The 26091-nt window shown below is 53.9% G+C and overlaps 1 protein-coding gene across 1 annotated transcript in view; it reads left to right on the top strand.

Moving 5' to 3' along the window:
• Positions 1–17: 17 nt before the first annotated feature.
• The window catches only part of NTNG2 (netrin G2), an 82677-nt gene continuing 56603 nt past the window's right edge, over positions 18–26091 (top strand). The window contains 4 exon segments of the mRNA XM_017849890.1: positions 18–153; positions 2226–2315; positions 2679–2811; positions 3047–3741. Of these exon segments, the coding sequence (XP_017705379.1) occupies positions 3529–3741 (213 nt within the window). The 5' untranslated portion in view covers positions 18–153; positions 2226–2315; positions 2679–2811; positions 3047–3528.

Below are 26091 nucleotides of genomic sequence, written 5' to 3'. Positions count from 1 at the left end.
CCCGAGGCCGGCTGCTCGCGCCCCGCCTCCCGCGCCCAACTTTCTAGGGCTCCCGCGGGCGGGGACCCAGGGGCCGGAAAAAGGGCCCGCTCCGGAGCAGGGGACACCGCGGCCGCCGGAGCCGCCGGAATTAGGACGCCCGCCGAGGCTGCGGTGAGCGCTGGGCGCCCGCTGGACCCCGCCCGGGGCGGAGGACCGGAAGGTGACCCCGCCGGCCAAGCTCCCTTCCCCTCCCGGCAACCCCCACCCTCCCCCGAAGGCAGATTTCACCCCCCTCCGCCGCCCCTGCCGAGGAGGGAGAGGGAACCCCGGGGTGGGCTGAGTCCCCTCCAATCCCAGGAGCCCCCAGCGCCCTCCCTCCAGTGCCCCCAGGGGCCCCGCGCCCGCCGCGGCAAGTTTCCCACACGGCGAGGGCGCAGCCGGCAACTCCAAGAGGAACCTGCTGGCGAGCCCAGCCAGCTCGGGAGGCGCTAATTCAATAAGACAGAGAAATCTGAGTTCAGAAATCCTGATAAAATCTAATTTTCGGGTTTTAATACCCTGGCTATCAGCCCCCCCTCGGTTCCTGACGACTCTTAAAAGAAAATAAAGCACATTGATTCTATTTGTTTCTGGGAGCTGCAGTTTCTTAATAATATCTGGTGAAGATACATTTTCCACGGAGAAAACGATCCTCCGGGATGCAGCCTTTTACTCTGAAAATTTCCCTGCCGACTCCTCACTCTCTGCGCTCCTCCTCGTTATCCGGGGACTCCTGTGTCTCTTCCCCTCTTCTCTTTTTTCTTTTTGGCAGAACCCGCCTGTAATATTCGTGTGCTGAGCTCAGAATTCCCCCTGCGATGCCAGCAACGCCCAATTGATTGACTAGTTGTAAACACATTTTTCCCCTGGCAGATTTTGTTGTTGTTAGGGTTTTATTTATTTATTTATTTATTTTCCAGGGAATGAGTGGCATTTAAACCAACAGGGCTGCAATTAATAGATTTGCGAGTTGCGCCGCGCGCGCCGCTCGCCCCAGCCTCCCGGCCTCCGGGCCTCGCTGCCTCCCCGCGCCCGGCGGCGTCCAGCGCCCTGCAAGCCCCGAGCAGCCGCGGGTCCTGCAGCTGAAGGAAGGCGGCAGCTGCGCCCTCCTTGCAAGCCGCAGCCCGGCGTCCTGGTTGTCCCAGCAGCCAGGAGCTCCCTACCTGTTAGTGAACAGTTGGGAGTCGACTGCTGGAAGAATTAATTAGGAACGTGCTGTGCTCTGGGCAGCGCGAGCTCGGGTAGTGGCATCCAAACCTTTGCCGGCCGCGCTATTTTATTTTTACTACATTTTCTCAGGTTGCAAAAATAGACACCGGGCACGTTCTTTCTGAGAGTTTTCTAGCAAGGAGCGCCTTCAAGGCCGGGCAGGCTCTATAACAGGTTCCTCTTTAAACAGCCAGAGGTGAGACGGGGAAAATGGTCCTGGCTGGGTTCTCATTCATCTCCATCAGCAGCCCTTCACCCAGAGAGAGGGGCAGGGGTTGCCCTAACGCAGATGAATGAGTCCCATGCCTGGAGCCCTGGGGCCCTGGCTGGGGGCTGCTCCGAGCCTGAGGTGCTCAGGGCAGCAAGTGTCCGCCACTTCGGTTTGTCATTTTGGCAGGAGCGTTTTCTGTCTGGGTGGAGAACGGAGTTTCATGGAAGCACAGTTAACTCTTCAGGGGCCTTGCATGTACAGAAGGTGAAGAGGATGTCAGGAGAGAGCCAGGCTCAGACTGGACATTTGGGGAGGTTTGGGAAGTCAAATGCAATCATCAGAGGCATAGTAACCAGAATAATTAATCATGCAGGCACTTCTGCTGTAACTTCTTGCCGTAACCTTTGCCCTATTGGCCAATATTTTTGGCCAGAATCCCATGCTGGCTGGACTTGGATTCTCCCGGTGACATATCCAGTGTCTGGAACACACCACAGTACTGCAGTCATGTTATTTCCCGATGTAACGTTCATATAACTGGTATCTATTTTGATATGATATAACAGTTATATCTATTTTGATTTTAAATAATTAACAGAAGCTTAAAATAGCACAGCAATAATCATAATAGTAACCCGTTTATAGACATACCCTCTAAGAATGATTTGCAAAATGCCGGCCTTGATCAGAAAAATCTGAACTCACAAAACATTGTCACCTCTTTGGCAGTCTTCAGTATCCCTAGTTTCTTACAGTTAAAAAAAAATTAAATTTGCCATTTTAGATTGTGCCTATGATTGGGGAGCTGTTTCTCAGTGCCTGGCTCTTCATGGTTGGCCAGCACATGGAGCACTCTGTTCATCTGTACATATAGGTATGGGCCCATCTGCACCTATAGTTACATTCCCATCTTTGCCTTTAACAACTCTGACATTCTGACTTGACAGTCACGGTATTTTAAAGCAACCATTAAATCTTGGCTCCTGGGGATGCTTTCGAAAGTCTCTGACCCCCAAACAGGGGCACTTCTGCTGAACTAACACTCCCATAAATGAGAGAAAAAATGCATCATCTTTTAAATAACATGCCCGATCTCCAAATGTGCAATTCTGATATTAATAAAAATAACCCAGTTTTCTCGGGAGACTTTGCTAATGCAACCTCATTTTTTGCACATTTTGCTGGAGAGCTTTTCTTCTTATACGTCTCTATTCTCCCCCTCTTTAATTTGTTGCAGGTGTTGTTGCTAATGAGCTCTCTCTCTCCTCCCCTCTTACAATGAAAGACAAGCCAGACCCCAGGTACCTGGATGGATTGAGAGCTGAGATCTCAGAAACTTCATAATAAGTTGCCGACGGCTACCAGCCAAGGTCAGCTGGGCCCCATTAGTGCCGGCCCCCACCAAAGCAGAGCCAAATAGCCTTCTCCCCGGTTAGCACCTCAGTAGCTTTTTATGCTAGTCCAGTCACACAGCTGTTGCCACCTTAAGCTCATATGAAAGAAATCTCTTTTATTGGTCTGAGAACCCAAGTCCAGTCCCAAAGAGGAAACATGTTTCCAGCTAACATGTCCACCTCCTGATTTTATTTTATCTTTACAACGCAGGCTGGAGGGTTGTTTTGCAGTTGTGTTGAGCACGTCACCCATTAAGAGCCCTTTAAAGACCTGGATTGATTGGAAGGACAAAAATTAAAAGCAATCTGATCCGGCCTCATGCAGGATCCCTGCGGATTTTCTCCTTATCCCATTTCCATCCACTGTCACAATTTGAGAGTCTGCCTGATTTGATCAGATTCACCTCCAGGGGAGGTGTGATGACAAGGTTAGGAGGACGTGAAGTTGTGGGCAACTTTCTGATCTGTCCATCAGCAGTCTGAGAAACACTGGCTCTGAATTTTCCGTATCGGCCTTTTGGAAGCAACAAGTTCCTCGCTGTTCGCAAAGCTTCAATGCTTGGGTCCCTGGGACACCCGGCCACCCTCGCCTGGTAGATGTGGCATTTCCATGCTGAGGCCACAAGTCCCGCCTGACCCCGTCGCTGCCTCTCCAGGGCTTCTCTGGGCCGCGCCCCTGCGGACTGCGCAGCCATGCTGCACCTGCTGGCGCTCTTCCTGCACTGCCTCCCTCTGGCCTCTGGGGACTACGACATCTGCAAATCCTGGGTGACCACAGATGAGGGCCCCACCTGGGAGTTCTATGCCTGCCAGCCCAAGGTGATGCGCTTGAAGGACTACGTCAAGGTGAAGGTGGAACCCTCGGGCATCACATGCGGAGACCCCCCTGAGAGGTTCTGCTCCCATGTAAGTCCACTTACTGCTCTTTTGCTTGTCCAGGCCAAGTGGGAGGAGGTCTGGAGTAGATCCTTGGGGTGGATGAGCAGAGCCAGGGGACCGAGATGCAAGGCTGACTTTCCTGCCTCTTGACCAGGTCTGGACCAAACCTGGACCAGGTCTTTGTCCCACCTTGGAAATGTGTCAAAACAGAGGCCACCCTGAGGACACTGGGGTCATGTGACATTGTTCTCTGGGGTAGCGGCATTCTCGGCCAGCGGGCCACTAGATTAGTTCCCTCGGGAAGCCCATAGTATTCGGCTCCCCAGCCTTGAGGGTAAGCCCCACCTCCTGTGTAGGAAGTCAGCATTCTGGGCGAGTGAGCGAGATGCTACCTGCAACATGATACCCCTCTGTTCATCCTTTCTGCGGTGCAACCTCTTAGCCCACTCAATCCGATCCAGCAGACTGTACCATGAAGCTAGAGCATGCCAAGCACTGAGCTGGCCCTTTGCACGGGGAGGTTTGACGGAGGCTCAGAGGGGATTCATGAAGGGGGAAGTTGGGGGTCAGGCTGGGACAGACAGTGCAGCTGGGTCCCCTTTCAGTTGCATTCCTACATGCAATGACGATAGCCCCTGGGTAAGTCCGGGGAAGACAGACATTCAGGCGTTGTCCCTTGCCTCCCTAGTTAGAGAAGGAGGAGTCCTAGGGGCACGGAGTACTTCAGTACTCAAGTAATGTTAACAGCAACAACAACAGCAGAGATGGTTGCATGCGAGCTGCCTGAGTGTGTGGGCTGAGCCTGATGCCATTGCCAGGAGTCCTCCCTTCAGCTAGCCAGGTGGATTCTGTGTTGTATAAAGAAGGAGTGTCAGGGGAGGGCTCTGACCCAGTGACATCTGTGGGCTTCTGTTCCATCATCTGCAAAATGGGCACACTAAGAGCACACACTCCTAGGGTCATTGTGAGGAGTTTGTGGTTTAACTAATGTAGGTAAAGGGTTCGGAATAGGACCTGGCACAGAGTAAGTGCATGCAGATGTTAGCCATTGTCATTCCGGTCATACAGGTGGGGTAACTGAGGCAGTCCAGGGGTGGTGGGTGAAGGCATCTGGCCAAGGTCACACTCCAGGAGGTGGCGAAGCTGTGATTCCCGCTTAGAGTGGTTCCAGTGTCTCTGAGCTAAGCTGCTTCCCACCAGGCAGTGCTTTGGAGGCCGTCCCTGAAGGCAGGGCAGAGCCGGGTAGGGCAGCCAGGCTGCAGGAACTCACAGGAGGGGGTCGATGCCATCCCCCAGGCAGCTTGTGCCTCTGCATGTCCTTGGAGGAGCCTCCAGGTCTCCTGGCTTATGGTGGGGCTGACCCGGCGCCCCCACCTCGGAGTCCTGAGGACTCAATCTCATGGGCCGGCTTTGCTCACATCACAGGGCAGTCAGCCTGAGAAGGTAGCTTCTTACTTGGCTTGTCAGTGGCGATGAGGCTGTCGTTGTGGGTGGTGGCTGGGCCAGGGCCAGCTGGGAGAGAGGGAGGGAGGGAGGGAAGGAGAAGGTGGCACGAAGCCAGGAGCTGGGGCTGGATAGTCTGTGGTCATAACTGCCCCGGGGACCGCAGGGCCAAGCAAGGGGGCTGGTCTCTGGAAGCCAGGAGGAAGGCCAGGATGGGGGCTGGTGCTCAGTCCACATCTCAGAGCCGGTGGGAGGGTTCTCCACACACTGCTGGGCACAGTCAACCTCTGTCTCGTGTTAGAGTCTTGACTGTATTTTTTGTCTTAAATATTAATCACTACCTCAATGTGCTTGGGGGAGCAGTTAAATCATAATTCTAGGACCAGCTTCATGTCGAGGGGTTGAGGTGGGGAGATGACCCTCAGAGGCAAGTCTGAGGCCCTCTCCTGGCCAAAGCTGGCTAGGATGTCATTGGCCCTGGACCTCTGCCCCGCCCCCACCCTCAGACAGAGAACCCAGCACAGTGGGCAGCTGCCCTGGGGAGGGGGTCACCCCTCCCAGTCCCAGTGCCGGCAGAGCCTCATCCCAGGCAGCCATCCTCAAGCCCTGGGGTCTGGAAGAGTACACTCTCCCATCCCCACCCCCTGCTCCTCTCCTGGGCAGACAGGTGGGGAAGGCAGGGGAGAAAGAATAGTCCCTCCACAATCTACCACATGGGCGAGTCCTCAGTGTCTCGCCACCTGTTTGATGGACTTAAATATTTCATCATGGGCTGCCATCCGGCTCTGCTTTGATTACAAATGTGCGTCCGATGAGGATGGGGAGGCCGCTGTGGCAGGCTGCCGGCTTTTGGAGGGCTGGCTTTGGAGGGGTGGCTTTTGGAGGGGTGGTTTTTGAAGGGGTGGCTTTTGAAGGGGTGGTTTTTGAAGGGGTGGCTTTTGAAGGGGTGGCTTTTGGAGGAGTGGTTTTTGGAGGGGATGGTTACTTCCAGACAGATCTGGGTTCAAACCCTGATGTCACAGTTTATTGTGGCTTCCCTGGGAGGGTCCAGGCAGGTCTCATTTAATCATCTCTGGGATGCTCTGAAGTGGGTCCTATTCTAATCTCATCTTAGAGATTAGAAAGTGTTGCCTCAATCCTGCCAAGGTCACTTTGTTGAGAAGGCAGGCTGGGAACTGCCTGTGGCCAAGGCCCATGCCCACCCACCAGGTGGCACAGCCTCCCCTCTCTCAACTTCTGACCTCTCTGAGTTCCACTGTCTTCCTCTGCCCAGTAGAAGCCATAATGTAGGAGTGTCACGGTGCTGGTGGGACAGCGCAGCCCAGCCATGCTGCCGTGGTACACACGGACACATAGTAGGTATTCAATGTGCAGTACTAGTCACTGGCTTATTACTGTTGTGATTATGGCCTCGGTGACTTTCCTGGCTTCTCTACTTCCCCGGAGTCCTTTGCCTCTCCCCAGCCTTGGGGACGCCATGCCTTGTATTTCTACTCTCTGGCAGCAGGTGGAAGATGCAGGCTGGGGGAGCTTCCACGTCTGCAGCCCCAGCAGCTGTTGTTAACCAGCCACCAGGGGGCACCCTAATGGCGGCCAGATGCCCACTGCCCCCCTTAGCCTTGCCATCACCCATGGGTCCTTGCTCCCCTTCGCCCCTTCTGCTAGGTGTGTTCCAACATCCAGCCTACGGGAGCGCAAGCCTGGCTGCACTCTGAGGGTACAAGAGGGGCCCAGGGGCGGACGGCCTTTTCAGAGGCAGGATGCAGACCCTCTCTCTCTCCCAGGCTTCTTGTCCTTCAGCAAGGCCACCTGAGAACTGAATTGTAAATTCCAGCCTTGCAAGGAAGGGGAGGAGGCTGAAAGACAAGATAAATGAATAAATAAAAACCTATTGGCTCTAAATGCACAATGAGAATTAATAGGGATGAGCTCTCAACCGAGGATTCTTGGGCAAGGACAAAATTGCAATGAGGGCTATGGGAGAAGAGAAGCCGCCCATATTCCCAGGGCCTGCCCCAGAGGTCAGCCCGGCAAAGCTGCAGGCCAGGGAGGAAGCAGGAAGGGCGGCGGGCAAAGGCATCTCAGCCCCTCGCAGGGCAACTGCTACTTGCAGGACCCCTTCGAGATGGGGAGGGCATGACTGGCATTGGGAGGTACCCCTTAGTGCTCTGCAAGGCAGGGCTCCCGCCGGCCACCTGTGCTCCCCGTGACAGGAAGGGGGAAACCCTTCCTTTGTGCCTTGGAGACAAAAGCTAGCCACCCGAGACTCAGGGGCAAGCTGACAAGCAGGAGAGAGAGAGGAGAGAGCTACTGCCCAGGCAGCCTCACCTTGATAGAGGTGCAGAATCCTAGACTCTGCCCCACACCTGCTGAGCCAGAATCTGCCTTTCAACAGGAAGTCTCTGGAGCACTGGGGTGGGATTGGTCCACGGTGGTGGATGAAGCCTGTCGTTGACAAAGGGGCCGGAGGTCTGTGGGTCCCATGGGGTCTGTGCAGGTTAAGGGGAGGGCATTGCTGAGGGGAGACAGGAGCCAACAGGAGAGCAGCAGGGGTCCTGGGAATGGGGGGATGGAGCTGGGAGCCTTGCTTGCCAAGGCGGGGTGGGGGGGTCTGTGCTTCTGAGCAGGAGCCAGTGGAATGTACCAGAGAGAGGCAGCACTACCTCCTGACAAGAGCTACAGGCCTGGAATCTGAAGCCCTGAGCTCACATCCCAGTGTTGTCACTTGGGGTCTGGGTGGTCTGAGGTGAGTCATTCAAATTCTCCAAGCCTCAGTTTCCGTATCTGTAAAAGGAGTATGATCGTGACTGCCTTGTCCACCTCACTGACTTCCTAGGAGAGGAAATGCCTCTCACAACATACCGGAAGGTGCTTGGCGGAGACTGTAAGTTCTGTTCTAGTGTGAGGCTTGAATATTATTGTTTATCCAACCTTGATAAGCTTGCTGTTTCCACACTGACATGGGTGAACATTCGCATTTCAGCCATGTTGGAGTCTCCAGCATACGGAGGCATCTTGACTTTGGTGGACAGGAAAGCCAAGGGCAGACTGTGAACGTGCATCTTTGAACACACACCTTACTCAGTTAGAACCTGCTTTAGCTTCTCGGTGCCTCAGTTTACCCAGCTGCAGAGCAAATGGTTCCATTCCTCCCCCAGGGGGTCTGCTGGGCTGATGAATGCAGATGGCAGGCAGGTCCTGGAGTCCTCGAGCCACTCCCCACCGTGACATTGAACACCACATGCAGAATCAAGGTCACAGACGCTCTGCCTCCTGCCCGACCTCGCTGATCATGAAATGTTTCCATCCAACAATGCAGAGCTGACCAGCCCGATGGCTCTGGCCTCCTTCCCCCTCTGTGTTTCTGGCCGTAGCCTCCCTCCTCTTGCCATCACACCCCTCCCTCCTCTCGCCATCACACCCCTCCAGTTGGTAGGTGTTGCCAGGTCTGACCTCATGCCAGGCGCAGTTGTGATGGGAAAGTGAGATGACTAGAGAGAACTGAAGCGAAAAACAAGAGAAAACACAACAGACATTGAAGACAATGCCCAGCTAACAACAAATGGGGACACCGGCACCTGATATGACAGGAGCTGCGGAAGGAGGAGGGCGTGCCCCCGCCCATGAGCTCTCCCGGCCACTCCAGCCTTGGCCCGTGCTGTCTCCTCCACCCGAATGCCTGCCCCTTCCTTCCTTTGTTTTCAAGGCTTCCGCTTCTACCCAGATAACCCTGGCTCCTTTTTCAAGGTTCAGGTTGGACCCTACCTCCTCCTCCAGGAGGCCTTCTCTGACTCCCTTGCCCAGTGAGGTGAGGAGGCCCTGTTTGGTCATCATCCTGCTTACTGACTGGCCTAGCAGTGAAGAGCTCTGGCCCTAGGGATGGAGAGTTTAGAATCCCATGCTGTGTGATCTTTGATGTGAGACCTAACCTCTCTGAACCTTAGTTTCTCAAATGGGAGCTATTAATAGAACGTGCATAGGAGACTGTCACGAGCACGATGCTTGGCACATAGTAGGTGCTCACTGCGTGCTGGCTGTTGGGACCAATTCTCTAACTTTAGATGTCTGCTTTCCCCCTGGACTGTGAGCTCCTCAAAGGCAGGGCTGTCTCACTATCTTTGCATCCCCAGCACCTCCCTCTGGGCTTGGTCAGTGCCCAGTAAGCATTTCCTGAATGAATGGATGCATGGGAGGAAACATGGTGTGATCCAGGAATGCTTCTCAGAGGAGGCAGGATCAGGGCTGAGTCTGTTTTTTGGAGTCAGAGTCTCGCTCTGTCACCCAGACTGGAGTGCAGTGGTACGATCTTGGCTCACTGCAAGCTCCGCCTCCCAGGTTCACGCCATTCTCCTGCCTCAGCCTCCCAAGTAGGTGGGACTACAGGCGCCCGCCATCACGCCCGGCTAATTTTTTGTATTTTTAGTAGAGATGGAGTTTCACCGTGTTAGCCTGGATGGTCTCGATCTCCTGACCTCATGATCCACTTGCCTCGGCCTCCCAAAGTGCTGGGATTACAGGCTTGAGCCACCGCGCCCGGCCAGGGCTGAATCTTGAAGAAAACACTGGGGTTTGGGTCACAACAGAGGAGACCCTGGAAGCCGCTGATTCTCTCCACTGCAGTCCCTGTTCTGTGGGATTTGCAACTGGATGAAGCCGGGAGGTCTGCACAGCTCTGTCCTTAAGTCAGTTGCAAGTGACTTTGGCGCCTGAGCTGCACCAGCCGTTAAAGCCACTCAGTCTCTTGAAATGCCCGAGGCAGGGCCCAGCCTAGGACAAGAACAGTTCCGTGAAATGACATCTTGTTGCACAGTGAAGTCTCCCTCCCGGGCAGTAGACAATGAGAAGACCGAGGCCTGGGGCCCACGGACTGAGATCCTTGCTTCTGACTTCCCTTGAGGGAATGGGGTTGGGTCCAGACACCCCGTGGAAGGCAGGCAGCCATGCGAAAGGGCCCAGAGGGGGACATCTTTCCAAAGAATGTCGGAGACTTACAGACCCCAGACCTTTCTGGTTTGCGTGTCCCCACCTTCCTGGGCTGTCTTCCTCTATGCTCCCTAGCCCTGATGTTTAATCCATTTCCCTGTTTCTCATTTATTGTGGGTATAATCACAAGCTGCCTCCAATCCCACCTGCAACGAGGCAGGCAGTGGATGGACGGATGGACGGACAGACAGGTAGATTGCACCATGCTGTGGATGTGAACTTGGGCTTCCGGAGGGAGCAGATGGGACTCGGGCACATCCCGCACTTCCGGGATGTGGAACTTGAGATAAGTCTCTGGTGACACTAAGCCCTGGTTTTCTCGTCTGAAACTGGGCATGGCACTGGACACAACCTCAAAGGAAATGTGTACAAAGAAGATGAGACCAGGTGTGTGATGCCCTCAGCTGGGTGCCAGCACAAAAGGAATGCTCAAAAAAAGGGCCAGGCGCAGTGGCTCACACCTGTAATCCCAGCACTGTGGGAGGCCGAGGTGGGTGGATCACCTGAGGCCAGGAGTTCAAGAATAGCCTGGCCAACATGGCGAAACCCTGTCTCTGCTAAAATTACAAAAATTAGCCGGGCGTGGTGGCGCTCGCCTGTAGTCCCAGCTACTTGGGAGGCTGAGGCAAGAGAATCACTTGAACCTGGGAGATGGAGATTGCAGTGAACCAAGATCGTGCCACTGCACTCCAGCCTGGGCGACAGAGTGAGACTCCATCTCAAAAAAAAAAAAAAAGTTGCATTTTTATTTCTTTTAATTCTAGAATTTAGCTTGAGGGACAGAAGAGGACCCCATAGGCCAAACCCATAGCCAGAGGCACAGGCCATGCGCTCAGAGGTGGGCCTTGCAGGATGGGAAGGGTCAGGAGAGTGAGGGTGTGGGCAGAAGGAATGGTTGGTGCAGAGATGCAGGGAACAGGGCCAGATGATTCGAGAGGAAAGTGTGTGGGTGACAGACAGGAGACAGTCCGCTCCCCCTTCCCACCTCATCCAAGCCCCTGTAGGTCTATTACTGTGTGCATCTGACCGGTGAATATTCTGAGACTTCTCAAAGCCCACTGAGTGTAGGACCTGGGGTTCAGCCTTCCTGTGTCTGGCTCCTGACCGCTCACTAGGGTTAGGAGGGATTAGGCCATGGGCTCTGAAGGAGCAAGAGGGGCAGGAGGGCAACTGAGGGGTAATGGTGGGAACCCAGAGCAGGGAAGCCCTGCGCCACGGGGCTGGTCCAGAGCCCACCAGGCTGGACCACGTGGGCGCTGAGCCGTGGCCCCTGACCGGGGCTGACCTGGCCAGAGTCCCTGTGGCCAGTGCTGATGCAGGGCTCCTTCCTGGAGTGGCCGGGCGATGAGGAATGGGAGAAACGGCAGATGAGGCAGGAACCGGTTCTGTTCGGCTTTGGTTTGCAGGTTTCGATTTGTTTTTCAGCAGCAGCAGATTTGCTTAAATATATGAAAATGTGTTTCTAATGTGCCGAGCACACACCAACTGCTGGCGGGGGAGGGGGCAGTGCATAGGAGCAGAATGAACGCCACGGGGAGCCAGAGTTCTAGGCCCTGGCTGCTGAGAGACCAAGGATACGCCCCAGCCTCAGTTTCCCCAACTGAGCAACAGGGGTTTTGGCTAGATCAAGCAGTTCATTCGATGTTCCCTGGTGATTGCCAGGTACATTCCGGGAGTTTAGGGAAATCCAGATTGGTCAGAGACAAAACCACACAAAACGGTGGACTCCAGTGCAGACAGAGGGATCCCAGATGTATATACCTTGGGCTCAGCATAGCAATAAGCATTTTAAAAAAAGATTTAAAAACATTTTTTAAACTCAGGTGAAATTCACATAACATAAAATTAACCAGTTAATGTTTGGTGGGTGCAGTGGCTCACACCTATAATCCCAGCGCTTTGGGAGGCCGAGGCAGGAGGATCACTTGAGGCCAAGAGTTTGAGACCAGACTGAGCAACGTAGTGAGAACCCATCTCTTAAAAAAAAAAAAAAGTCTTACTGTATCTAACATAAAACTTGCCTTTTAAACTATTTTACAATATACAATTCAGTACATTCACAGTGTTGTGCAACTAGCATCTCTACCTAGTCCCAACACGTTTCCATCACCCCGATAGAAAACCCTGCACCCGTTAGTTACTCCCCATCCTCTTCCTCTGCCCCTGAAAACCACGAGTCTACTTTACGTCTCCATGAATTTACCTATGCTAGACATTTCATGCAAATGGAATCAGACAATATGAGGCTCTTTGTGACGGCCTTCTTTCACTGGCAAAATGTTTCCAAGGTTCGTCCACATTGTCGCGTGAATCAGTGCTTTGTTCCTGTTTATGGCTGTGTAATATGCCATCGTGTGGACACACCATATTTTGTGTATCCATTTCCTAACTGATGGACATCTGAGCTGCTTCCACTTTCTGGCTATTAGGAGTGATACTGCTGTGGACATTTGGGTCCCAGTTTTTGCATGTGTGTACGTCTTCATTTCTCTTGGGTGTCTACCTGAAAGTGGAGTTTCTGGGTCACAAGATAATTCTATGTTTAATTTTTTGGGGAACCGCCAAACTTTTCTACAGGTGCTGCACCTCTTATGTTCCCACCAGCAATGTACGAGAGTTCCAGTTTCTCCAAATCCTTGTCAACACTTCTTATTTTCTGGTTTTGTTTTGTATTATTAGGACGAGCCTAGTGGGCATGGGGCAGTATCTCATTATGGTTTTGATTTGTATTTCCCTGATGGCTAATGATGTTAGCCATCATGTGCTTATTAGTTGTTTTTTGTTTGTTTGTTTTTGTTTTGTGTTGTTTTGAGACAGAGTCTTATTCTGTCACCCAGGCTGGAGTGCAGTGTGGCGATCTTGGCTCACTGCAACCTTCACCTCCCGAGTTCAAATCATTCTCCTGCCTCAGCTCCCAAGTAGCTGGGATTACAGGTACACACCATCACACCCGCCTAATTTTTGTGTTTTTAATAGTGACAGGGTTTCACCTGTCTCGAACTCCTAGCCTCAAACGATCTGCCCGCCTGGGCCTCCCAAAGTGCTGGGACCACAGGCGTGAGCCACCGCCCCCGGCCTATTTTAACTTTAATAAACTCCAATGTATGTATTTTTTCCTTTTGTTGCTTGTGTTTTTGGTGTTGTATCTAAGAAACCATTGCTAAATCCAAGGTCAGCAGTACTTACCCCCATGTTTTCTTCTAAGACTTTTATAGTTTTAGCTCTTATATCTAGGTCTTTGATCCATTTTGAGTTCATCTTTGCATCTGGTATAAGGGAAAAGGTCTATCTTTATTCTTTTGCATATGGAGATTCAGTTTCCCCAACACTATTTGTTGAAGAGCCTATTCTTCCCCCACTAAATGTTCTTGGCAACCTCGTCAAAAATCAATTGAGCATAATCTATGCACTTACTTCTGGACTCTCTGGACTCTCAAATCTCTGTTTTTTTTTTTTTTTTTTTTTTTTTTTTTTGGAGTCAGAGTCTTGCTCTGTCACTCCAGGCTGGAGTGCAGTGGCGCAATCTCAACTCACTGCAGCCTCCACCTCCCGTGTTCAAGCGATTCTCCTGCCTCAGCCTCCCAAGCAGCTGGGATTACAGGCACCAGCCACCACGCCCAGCTAATTTTTGTATTTTTATTAGAGACGGGGTTTCACTATTTGACCAGGCTGGTCTTGAACTCCTGGACTCAAGGGATCCGCCCGCCTCGGCCTCCCAAAGTGCTGGGATTACAGGCATGAGCCACCACGCCCGGCCTCAAATCTATTCTTCTGAAGCATCGAACATTCTATGTGCACTACTTCATCGAACCCTCTGGGATAATCCGCACAGTAGAAACTATTACTCTCCTGTTGTACCCATTTTATAGATGAGGAAACTGAGACTCCAAACTAAGTGAAGTCAAGACTCAAACTCAGATCCCAGTCATTTAATGACTATGCCACAGTGAGGCCTGAGGAGGGGAAAAACCCAAACGGTTACCCTTTCCTCCCCCTCCCCACCCTCATTTTCTTTTCCTTCTTTCAGGCTGGTATGTTGACTTGGATTCTCAGAGCAGGGGCCTTGGAAGGAGATGCTGTGACTTCTCTCTGGCCTCCAAATACCTCCTCAGCCTCCACTCCACCTCCGTCCCTCTCCCACACAGCCAGGCACTGTTCTGTCCTCTTCTTTGTCCCACAGTCAGTGCTTGCATGTAGTAGGTACTTAATAAATGCTAAAGATAATTATCCATCACTTCAAATAGAGACACACGACTTAGAAGGCATGCTGGAGATTGTCTAAGGCCAGAGAAACCCCGACATCAATAAGCATGGTACAGCGAAATTGATGGCTCCCGGGAAAGGGGACCCCAGAAGCAAGTGGCTGGTGTCCCTCTGCCTTGCCTCAGGCCCCTGAGTTCCCCAGTCCACCCCCAGGAAGTCCTGGGCTCCTGTGAAGACAATATAACACCACTAATCAGGCCAAGTGCAGTGGCTCACGCCTGTAAATCCTAACACTCTGGGAGGCCGAGGCAGGTGGATTGTCTGAGCTCAGGAGTTTGAAACCAGGCTGGGCGACATGGTGAAACCCTGTCTCTACCAAAAATACAAAAAAAAAAAAAAAAAAAAAAATTAGCTGGGCGTGGTGGTGATGTGCACCTGTAGTCCCAACTACTCAGGAGGCTGAGGCAGAAGAATTGCTTGAACCTGGGAGGCAGAGGTTGTGGTGAGCCAGGATTTTGCCACTGCACTCCATCCAGCCTGGGCATCAGAGCAAGACTCCATCTCAAAAAAAAAAAGAAAGAAAGAAAAAGAAAAAACCACCGATGAGCTCCATCTCTCTCCCTTCTCATTTCCTATGGGGAAACTGAGGCCCAGAGGGTTGGAGTGACCTCCTTGAGCCCCCATGATGAGCTTCAGACCCTGAGGCTCCACCCCAGGCCAAGGGCTCTCAAAGAGGTAGACTAGGGCCATGAGGACCCTCCCCAACCAGGTCTCTGTCCATCTACACATGCCCTGGATCTGACTTCACGTGATGGCATCTGGTGGGGGACACGGGATGCCTGCCCAGATGCCACTGCAGCCAGCGGGGGGCTGGAGCTGCCTCTTCAGGGTCAGTGAGGGTGATGCATCCACTTCCCAGCCTGCTTAGGTGAGCTCCCGCCTATGTGTCACTACTGGTGACTCTGGCACAGCTCAGAGCCGGATCTTGGGGGCCCTGAGGGGATCAAGAGCGCGCCCTAAGCCCAACTGCCAGCCGTGGTCCTCTCTGTGGTGGCAGCATCACGAAAGGTGGAGAGAAAGAGTGCTCTGTGCCAGGAGGGCGAGGCCGGATAGGATGGTGGCGGGAACGCTGGCGGTCACAGCAACGCTGGCAATCATGGCGTGGGTCTCAGTGGTGCGCTAGACGCCTGGGAGCCTCATGAGTGAGAGGCTGGGGCACACATGCTTCCATCGTGCCACACACCAGTGGCGATTCAGAGAAAGGCGCTGTGCAAAGCACCCCATGTGTGCAGCTTTTTGCCTGCTCATAACAGGACGGAGCCAGGTCAGAGTGCAGATGAGGAGAGGGAGGTGCGGGGAGGTGGAGACGCTGACCCAAGTTTGCACGGCCAAAACTGGGATCAGTCTCCAGGGCCTCCGTCACTGTCCTGTCCTGCCTTCTGTCACACAGGAGTCTGAGTGGTCATTCTGAAATTGAGAGCTAGCAGGGCTGGGATCTCACTGGGTGGCCACAGAGGGATCCCCTGACCTCTTGCGGTCTCATTGGCAGGAGGGAATTGTATTGGAAGATCCAGGTGTGTGGATCCCTGTGAATCTAGCCCTGGAGTGTTCCAGAACTGCCCACCCTGTGGAAAGGGACTCGGGCCTGTCTTCAAGGACCTGGCATCCTTCTCTCCCAGTGCAGTTTATCTTGGGGACCGTTTGGGCCTCCTCAGCCCCTCATTCCACCTCCCTCCTGCTGCCCAAGTCATTCATCCACTTGACTCCAAGAGTCGACTGGGGAAATAAAAGGAAAGGAAACACGGCCAGCCATTTTCCCTGGGCTGGAGCAGAAGTCTGCTGTTGGGCAAAAGGTGAAGAACAGACCAATGAGAGATGAGCCCACGGTGCTCCTGCCCTCTGCCAATGCAGGCCATCCTCTGCTGCCAGCCTGCAGTGAGGGCGGTGTCCCTCCCTTTCAGGGATCAAGAGATGGCCAAAAGCAGGTGGAGAAGCCTGTTATCCAGAGCGCACCTTGCCTCTGCCCCGTCCCCACTCAGGCACAATCCAAAACCTTTGCCCACAGTTCTGGGGCTGACACTGTCCTGGGGCCCAGCTCCTAGGGATGGGGCTCCCCCGGGCACTGGCTGCCAGGAGCGGGGTGGCCCCGGGGAAGTCTCTTCCCATTTCAGGGTATAGACTTCCTGCCTGTAAAATGAGGGAGTCTGCAGGTCAACCTCAGAGTCCCACTGTACCCCCAGATTCTGCTTCAGGGAAACAGAGAGAGAGAGAGAGAGAGAGAGAGAGAGAAGGGAAAGGTGCAATAACCTCCCAGCATCCAGGAAGACCCGGAGGGGAGAAAGGCAGGGAACCAACCCAGAAAACCCTGGAGCAGGGAGCTTCTCACTGTTAATGGTCATGGCCCCACTTGAGAATCCACAGTGCTCTTCCCAGAACCATGCATGTGCACATGTGTGCAAACGCTGGGCTCATGCAGAGGCGCACACACACAGATAAGGTTGCAAACACTTTCAGGGACTTCCCAGATTACCCTGAGTCCACCTGTGGTCACTTTCGGTCAACCATCTGGCCTGAGCAGGTTCTGCCCTCTGAGATCTCTTTACCCTTAGGGAAATCAGGCTTTGGTTTCCTGTAATTGACAGGTCCAACTGTCTCAGGACTTTCTTTTTTTTTTTTTTTTTTTTTGAGACAGGGTTTCACACTGTCACCCAGGTTGGAGTACAGTGGTGCAGTCTTGGCTCACTGCAGCCTCGAACTCCTGGGCTCCAGTGATCCTCCCACCTCAGCCTCCTGAGCACCTGGGATCACAGGCATGCACCACCATGCCTGGCTAATTTTTGTATTTTTGTAGAGATGGGGTTTTGCCATGTTGGCCAGGCTGGTCTTAAACTCCTGGGCTCACTTTCTTTTTTTTTTTTTTTTTTTTTTTTTTGAGATGGAGTCTTGCTCTGTCACCCAGGCTGGAGTGCAAGCGGCATGATCTTGGCTCACTACAACCTCTACCTCCCAAGTTCAAGCAATCCTCCTTCCTCAGCCTCCCAAGTAGCTGGGATTACAGGCACCCACCACCATGCCTGGCTAGTTTTTGTATTTTTAGTAGAGACGAAGTTTCACCATGTTGGTCAGGCTGATCTCCTGACCTTAAGTGATCCGTCCACCTCGGCCTCCCAAAGTGTTGGGATTACAGGCATGAGCCACTGCACCCGGCCACAGCCAGACTGTCTTGATTCTATATCCTTCTCCTCCTCAGAGCAGCAACGTCGAACATTTGTTGAGTGCCTCATGTATACCAAGCCCTTAACCTAAGCTATAGCTCATTGAACCCTCACAGAAGACTTAAGGTAGAGCTTGTATTTAAACCCGTTTTGAATATGAGAAATCTCAGGTTCAGAGAAGTTAAGCCACTTGCCCAAGGCCACACAGCTTCAAAGTAGAAGAGCCTGGCATCTCCAGCCTGGGCCGCCCGGCCCGGCGTCCAGGTTCCTAAACAGGCTGCTCAGCTGACACGAGTCTCTCTGGATCTCAGAAAGCTCCTGATAGACGGAGGCGGCTGTCATCTGTGTGTGTGTGCGTGCATGCGGCCATGTGTGCTGGTGAGCATACTGTCCCTGTCAGCCTCTCCTCCCCCGGCACACCCCGGCGGTCTGGAGGAGGGAGGGCCTGGAGGAATGACGGTGGTGTTCCCCACCCCCTGCCCTTTGAGACACGATGGAGTCTGCTAATCCAGTTACTTGATAATTCACTTATTTCATGTCTATTTGGCAGCAAGCGTGCTCCCACGCACCAGCTCCAGGGAAGGCGAGGTGGTTTTGCCTGGAGGAACCCGATCTGTTTTTCTGGGGAAGGAGTGGGGAAAAAAACTGCACCTAACAATGGACAATAATGGGCCTAAAAATAGAGGGTGGAGGGTGCAGGGGGCGGAGGAGTGCAGTGTCTGCCAAGGGAGGGCTCCAGGCCTGTCTGCTTGGCACGAGGCAGCCCTACCCTCCTGCCCAGTTACCTGCTCCTGCACTGGGTTGGCTGCCTCTCAGCCTAGAGGAGGGGCACAAGAAGGAGGAGGGCCAAGCGGGTGGGGGGCTGGGTGGCCTTCCTTGCTGCCTTTGCCTGCTCCAAAAACGGAAAACTGTCCCACCCAGGGGGTCCTCGAGGCAGCAGCCACGACCTCGAGTGGACACTGCACCCCATCAGTCCCGACTAGCCGTGATGCCCGAGGCCTTCCCCCAAGGGGCTCAGGCATCAGCTGAGAACTGCAGCTTTGGGTATGGGCTGTCTCCCAGCAAGAAAGGGAGGTGTCAGGGTTTTGTGGCTCTTTTCCATCTCCCAACACTTGGGGCAGTCTTCTCGAAGGCCTCAAGTCCAGTGGGCAGCTATGACCCCACCAGGGTGGAGCAGGCAGGGACCGGGCTGCCCTCCGAGCCACTTGGATGGCTCTCAGTCGGGGTGCACACTGGACTTGCCTGGGAGCTTTGCTTTCCATTCCCCCCGCTGCCTCAGCTGCCCCCCAGACCAGCTTCAGCAGCCTCTCTGGGCAGCCCAGCAGGAGAAGGCATTAAACCTCCCCAGGTGGTCCCAGTGCACAGCCAAGTTTGAGAAGCACTGATTGAAACCTCTCCCAGGCCTGCCCCGGAGCTCTTCCAGCCTGAAGCATCTTGTTGTCTTAAAACGGAAAGACCAGGAGGAAGAGAATTCCATGGCCTGCCTCGGCCCTCTCGGAGCCTCTCTCACATCTGAGCTGCAGGTTCTCCGTCCTCCTTCTGGCTTCCTGGGTGCTAAGGGGTGCCGGCTCTCCAGTCTTGGGAGAGGGCCACCTGAGCCCTCACACTTTGTTCCCAGGCTCTTCACCTGTCTTCCTGGAAGGAGGGGGGCCGGCCAGCATCAGGGCTCTCCCTGGCACTGCTTAATGTCAAGCTGCCCATCTGGCTCCTGGCCTCCCTTTGGCCTTCTCTCCTGTGCTCCCCACCAAGCGCCTGGCTCAGCGGCATGCATGTGTTAACCCATCGCTCCCTGCAGCATTTTGTGCATCTGGCCTGGCCCTTTGCTCAGTCCACCTACAGCACCATCCTCCCAGACTAGTCGAGTCTCCCTCCACCTGTCCTGAGCCCAGATGAACTCCCTCCTCCCCCAGGAAGTCTTCTGACTGCCCCAGCCTGTCATCTCCAGGGCGTGTCATCTGTGCCACTCATGGGGACCAGGACACAGGTGACTTCTCCGGTGGACACAGCAGAAGGGTCGACATTCCCATAAGCGAGCAAAGTGCCCGAGTCACCCCAAGTGTGACCTTGAGCAAGCACCTGACTCGGGGAGCCTTGGCTCCCCCACCTGTAGGTAAAATAACAGGAACAGTGTCATCATGTGGGTGCCCTTCCCTGGGCCACCTGGACCAGCCTCTCAAACCTGGCCGCACATCTGAGTCACCTGCTGAGGGTTTTGGTTAGTTGGTTGGTTAATTACTTGATGGTTTAGTTTGTTGGTTTGTTTGTTAGCTTTCAATTTGGAGTAGAACCTCTGACTTCAGGGCCCAGGAATGTTGCCACACCCCTCCCGTCCCCAAGTATTGTCATTGTTTTCATGGGTGGCCAAATCTAAGAGCTGCTTCTCTGGGGCTACTTGGTGCAGGAAGGATGTTCACAAATAGTTGATGAATAAGTGAATGAATAAATAAATGAAACTTACCAGCCCAGCCTCACTACTCACACCCACCCCCCACCGCCAGCCAGGGTTTCATCCACAAAGGGGTGTACCTGTCCACGTGTCCCCAGCTGTGGGCAGACCCAGTGGCTTTACTCTTTCCTTGGCCCCGCCGCCTCTTAACTCCTCAGAGACCAGCAGGAAGAAACTCTTGGAGGTTGCAGCTTCTTGCTGTTCTCATGGGCAGACCCCATCCATCGAGTGCTGTGTCTACTCCTGAGACGTCGTTCTGACTATGGAACACCCGGAGAGGGAAGGGGCTGAGGACGTGGAGTCACTCCACTGTGTCAGGCTCTCCCCCTGCCTTCCTGGAGTTCACAGTGGGGAGGGGACACACCCGTCATTAACTGAAGAAGCCACTGGGGAAAACTGTGACCCAGTGCTCCCCTGGGACTGGGGGGCAGGGGCCAGGGGTGTTTTCCCTGAGGAAGATAAATTTAAGCAGACACCTGTAAAAGGCTGGAGGGAGAGCTGCAGACAGAAGGTGACTCAACCTGAAAGTTCAGTGGGGTGGAGGGGGCGTCCAAAAGGCAGGAGAGACTGGCCAGTAGAAAATGAGGCCAGAAGCCAGGCATGGTGGCTTACACCTGTAATCCCAGCACTTTGGGAAGCCGAGGCAGGTGGATCACCTGAGGTCAAGAGTTTGAGACCAGCCTAGCCAACATGCTGAAACCCAGTCTCTACTAAAAATATGAAATTAGCCAGGCGTGGAGGCACATGCGGTAAATCCCAGCTACTTGGGAGGCTGAGGCAGGAGAATCACTTGAACCCGGGAGGCGGAGGTTGCAGTCAGCCAAGATCGTACCAGCACACTCCAGCCTGGACATCAAGAGTTAAACTCTGTCTCAAAGAAAACAAGGCTGGAAAGACACGAGAGAGAGGCAGGGCTGGTGGCAGAGCCAGGCCCAGGGTTTGGACTTCAGAAGGGGAAGGCCCTGGGGCTCTGAGGAGGAACTGGAGACATGTGGATGTTTAGGAAGGGAAGGGCGGCTGGCTGCAGGTTGAGAATGGGCTGGGGGTGGGGAGGCTGGAGGGGTCGGTGGAGGCCCCAACCAAGGCAGGGCAGGGGAGAGCAGAGTGAGCCTTTAGGAGAAACCACTGCTGGGGACCAGGCTTCACCCTCAGCCCATCTGGAAACCTCTTTCAGTTGATGCTTCCCCGCAACCCCTTCCCTGACCTGGGCCTCTGTTGGAACCTGGCTGAGGCCCTGTTGACTAGCAAGAAAGCCCAGGGCAGCTCTCAGAGAAGAGGAGAGGGGCCCCCCAAAAGGCCCCCAGGATCCGGGGAGGGGATCCAAGGAGAGGCAGCTACCAAGCGCCCCAGCCAGTGGGGCCTGCCCCTCACCCCACCCCGGCACTGAAACCCTCACAGCCACTTTTTTCCTCCCTCCGTGATAAAATATTCATGGCGGCAGAGTAGGCCCTCTTTGGGAAGGCTGCCTGGGTCTAGTTTATGCTTTGCGCAAGCTTTTAAAGAGCAGGGCACTGTTCCTACTCTCTAAGCATTTTCTAAGTCCTGAATCAATAATGCACTTTCCTGGGTTTCTCCGGATGTAGCCCCTCTTCCTCTCAGTGCCCTTCCCCCACCCGCCCCTTCTCTTTCTTTCCCTTTTCTTCTCTCCCTTTCTTTCATCCTTCCATCTCTCCTTTTCTTTTATTTACTTTTTTTAAAAGTATGAAAGTATTGAGCTGTTTGGGTGGCCAGTGAAGCCTTGAGTAGGGAGTGGGCAGGAAGGGAGGCACCAGACTGAGCCCCTGTGTGTGCAGGGAGGAGGGGGGGGTGGATGAGGAGGAGGAATGGGAGGAGGAAGAGGAGGGAAAGGAAGAGGAGCAGCAGCAGCTCAGCACTCCCGCTGGCCCTGGTAGGGAAGTGTTTGAGGATCACTGAGTTCCTGGTGTGGGGGAGGAGGAGGGCTTAGCCTCACCCAGCCTCCCTCTCTCCTTTTTCTGATCAATTAGAAAATGTTTGCAGCATAGCCAGAGAAAAATAGGGAACCTGGGACAAAGAAAAGATGCAAAGCACCCTCCAAATTACAGCCCCACACTCAAAGGAGGGAGCAGTGGGGTTTGAGCTGTCTGCTTTCTGTGGTAATAAAACCCCTGTCGCTGGAGGTATGCAAAAGAAGGGGAGCCTTGCCCTGTCTGAGACAGATGCCCATGCGTCTGGTCCATCTTGTCAGTCACCTGTGGGGGGCCCCAGGGATGCACGGGCACTCTTCAGCTGGAATAGCATTTCCCACCCCAAACATTCCTGGAAATCTGGCTGTGGGACGAATCCACATATGCCCAGGGCAAAGCAGAATGTGTCCTTTAAAAACACAATAATACATTTTTAAGTTCCTGGAGAGATTAACCCTTGTCTAGCCAGAGCCATGGCAATGCCTCTCCGCCCACCACACTCTGGCGGTTCAGCTGACGGAGATCAGTCATTCAGGGGTCTGCGGTCCTGGTGAGCAGTGGGTGCCCTCACCAGGCCTGGCATTTCATCCTTGGTCTCTGACCTTGGCTTCCCAGTGGACCCTCTCCTGGGCAGCTTGTCCGTCAGGACAGCCCAATGCCCTCAGGTCCTCCGAAAGGATTTCAGGGTGTTCTGTGGGGACAACCCGAATTGCGATAAGAATACTAAGCAGTCATTCTGCAAGAACAGCATCTCCAAAGCAGAGTGAGGCCCACGGGTGCCCACCGCCTCTCCCCCAGGCAGCGTCCTACCTGGGTGGAACTGCCTGGAGCCACTGCAGAGGGTCCTTGCTTGGTTAGGAAATGTTTGTCAAATACCACTGTGTGCAAACAGCTGTCCGGAGTGTGGCGCAAAGGTGGGCAAGGCCCCTGCTCTCCCAGAGTTCACACTCACAGAAGGTTCTGGAAGGAGGAACACTGTGGGCAGGGTTGAAAGGCCTAAAGCGCTCCCTTTCCTCCCAAATAATGCCGGGTGAGGGGTGGCGGGGAGAGCTGCTCTGGGCAACCAAAGAACTGAGATGCATTTTCTGGAGTTCTGCTTGGGCCAAGGCAGTTCAAAAGGTGGCCAGAGACTCTGGGTTCAAGGTGGACCTGTGCCCAGGCGACGCCCACTGTGGCCCGCCTGGGGGAGGGGCAGGGGCGGTCGCTGTGGCTTCTGGAGGCTCATTGCTGGGATAAGCGAGTCCCTGGGGAGGCAGCACGCAGAGGCTTGGAGGTGGAGGCTCGCTTGCCTGCCCCTGCCTTAGTAATTGCTTGGAGCTGGGAGGAAAATTGCTCCAACCAGAAAACAAAACAGAAAAGCCACCTTGGCCAGCTGCAGCTCCAGCTCTGTAAAATGCCAGGTCGGTTTACGCTGATTCACGAGCAGGGAGGGTGACCTTGCTGTCTGTCGTCCACGGCCTGTGCACGAAGAGAATCCGGAAAGGGAAGGAGAGAGAAGCCTGCACACTGGGGAAGGAGTTAGTGGCACAGAGAGCAAGAGGGACAGCGATCAATGAAACCATAGAAGGAGAATAAGACACACACACACAAAGCGAGAGAGAGAGAGACGGAGAGAGAGAGAGAAAGAGAGAGGGAGGGAGGGAGGGAGAGCTCAGAGAGTTAGAGACCATCAGGGCCGCTAGAATTAGAATCAGCTCTGAACAGAATCTCCGTTTCCGCTTTGTTAATAATTTATCCCCTCTGCAACTTTTCTTACCAATAAATAGGAAGTAATCTGTTAAGGAGAATTCCCCCAGCACCCCGGCTTTCTCCCTAGAGTCAGGGGAGGAAGATGTGTCTCTGTGCCCTTCCTCCTTAGCAGCACCAGGGGCCTGAGGAACCTGCAGAACTTGAGACTTTAGGATGTCAGGGTCAGAGGCAGACAGCGCACTCCTGCCCGGTCATTTCGTGAATGGGGAAACCAAGGCACAGATAGGGCAAGGCCCCGAGCAAGGTCACACATGGTGTTAGGGGCAGTCCCCTGAGTCCAAATTCCATGGCCCCATGGGTCAGGGCACCTACTGATTTATGCACCTGCCCAAGCCATAGAGTTTCCCCCAGATGGCAGAGGCCACGTCCAAGGAGGAGGATGGGGCTAGCTCGGCTGCCTTTCCTCGCCTTCTCCCACCATTGCTTCCCCCTGTGCTCGAGTCCTGGCCCTCTACCTGGGCACCCACACCCAGGGCCTCTCCTGGGCAGCCTCCGGCCTCCCACCTTGGATGCGGCAGCAGCCTCCCGTCCTGGTGAGGCTGAAGGGCTGAGGATGAGAAGGGTTCCGCTGGCAAATCAGCAGACAGGTTCAAAAAAAATCTGTCAGCTGCTAAACTGTTCCCCAGGCCTGCCCATGCACCTTGGTGTCAAGAGCTGTGCCGCCTGCCTCTCCATGGAACCCGAGTCTGCCGGAGCACAGTGCGGCCCAGGCAGCGGCATCCTTTTCCTTTGGGGTGAAGGGCACCACTTCCCAATTTGTCTCAGAGCCCAGCTCAGCGGGCCGTGCCCTGGCTTCTTGTCTCACCTTGGCTCCTGCCGAGCCGCATGACCCTGGGACATTGCTCAGCCTCTCCTAGTCTCGGTTTCCTAAGGATCCCTGAGAGAATGGGAGGTGGGGTTGACGCACATGGAGCACCCAGCACAGGGCCGAGGTGGAAGACATGCTCCCTAACGGCAGGGCCTGCTGTTTGCTGAAGCACCAGGCCAGACAGTGGTCATGAATGATCTCCCAGCATCCATCACCCGTGAGCCAGCGCCACCGAGGCACTTGCTGTGGTTCACCTGGTGTTATTCCTATGACAACCCTGTGAAGCCAGTGCTAGCAACCTCATTGGGCGTTTATTCATTCTACGAAGATTTCCCGAGTCCCTGAGGAGGGCTGTGGGCTGGGGCTGGAGTGGGGACAGGATCAGATGTGGTCGCCGCCTGCGTGAAGTTTCCCCTCCAACTGAGAAGCCGAGGTTCTCGGGGAGGAGAAAGATCTCTTCCTCATCCATCCTGTTAGTGGCTGAGGCCTCCTCGTAAAAGGCAGATTAACACAACCAAATCATATGAGTGGATTTAATGTAAGTTTTATGTGAAAAAGGCTTTCGTTCTTTCTTTCTTTCTTTTCTTTTTTTTTTTTTTTTTTTGGCACAGTTATGGCTCTTATGGCTCACTATAGCCTTGACCTCCTGGGCCTAAGGGATCCTCCTATCTCAGCCACCCAAGTAGCTGGGACCACTGGTGTGTGCCACCATGCCTGGCTAGTTTTATTTTTTGTTCTTTGAGGTTTTTTTGTTGTAGAGATGGCATCTCCCTGTGTTGCCTGGCCTCATGGGAGCTTTCATAAGGAATGAAGACCCAAAAACATTGGTAAACATCTATTTTTTATGCTAGGTTTAAGGGAGAAATAGTCATGGAGAACTATGATTGGCTTTAAAAAAGTATCATCTCCTGGTGATAAACTGGTGAGAACTTTGCAAGGCCTGTGTGTCCAGGTCCCTCTCTGTGACCCGTCATCTTTGGAGATGAGAATGTTCTGTCCTCCGGGCATTGGGAGGGCACCTCTCAAATGAGCCTCATGTCCTGCTTCAGGGAAGAAGGGCAGAGGAAGGTCAAAGTGATCTTCCACTTCTGTGGTTTTCTTAAATCCCCTCAGCTTAAAAAAAAAATTTTTTTTGAGATGGAGTCTCACTCTGTCACCCAGGCTGGAGTGCAGTGGCACGAGCTCAGCTCACTGCAACCTCTGCCTCCCAGGTTCAAGCAATTCTCATGTCTCAGCCTCCTGAGTAGCTGGGACTACAGGCACGAAGCACTACGCCCAACTAATTTTTTATTTTTATTTTTTATTTTTAGTAGAGACAGGGTTTCACCATACTGGCCAGGCTATTCTCAAACTCCTAACCTCAGGTAGTCAGCCTGCCTCGGCCTCCCAAAGTGCTGGGATTACAGGCATGAGCCACTGCGCCCAGCCTAAAATATTTTAAGAAGGTTTTAGGGTAGCGTGTCCCAGGCCTCATCGGGCTCAAGGAAACAGGGACTCATCCAAGCCTGTGGAACTCGTGCGCAGTTAAGGGAGTGAGCCAGTGCATCCCACCGCAAACCGCAGAGCTCTGCCTGAGACACCCTGGCGATTTCGTCCCAGCTGTGA

This window comes from Rhinopithecus bieti, unplaced genomic scaffold (genome assembly GCF_001698545.2).
Source record: "Rhinopithecus bieti isolate Rb0 unplaced genomic scaffold, ASM169854v2 scaffold_31823, whole genome shotgun sequence".
In the NCBI taxonomy this organism is placed as follows: domain Eukaryota; kingdom Metazoa; phylum Chordata; class Mammalia; order Primates; family Cercopithecidae; genus Rhinopithecus; species Rhinopithecus bieti.
This window is presented reverse-complemented; position numbering and strand designations above follow the sequence as displayed.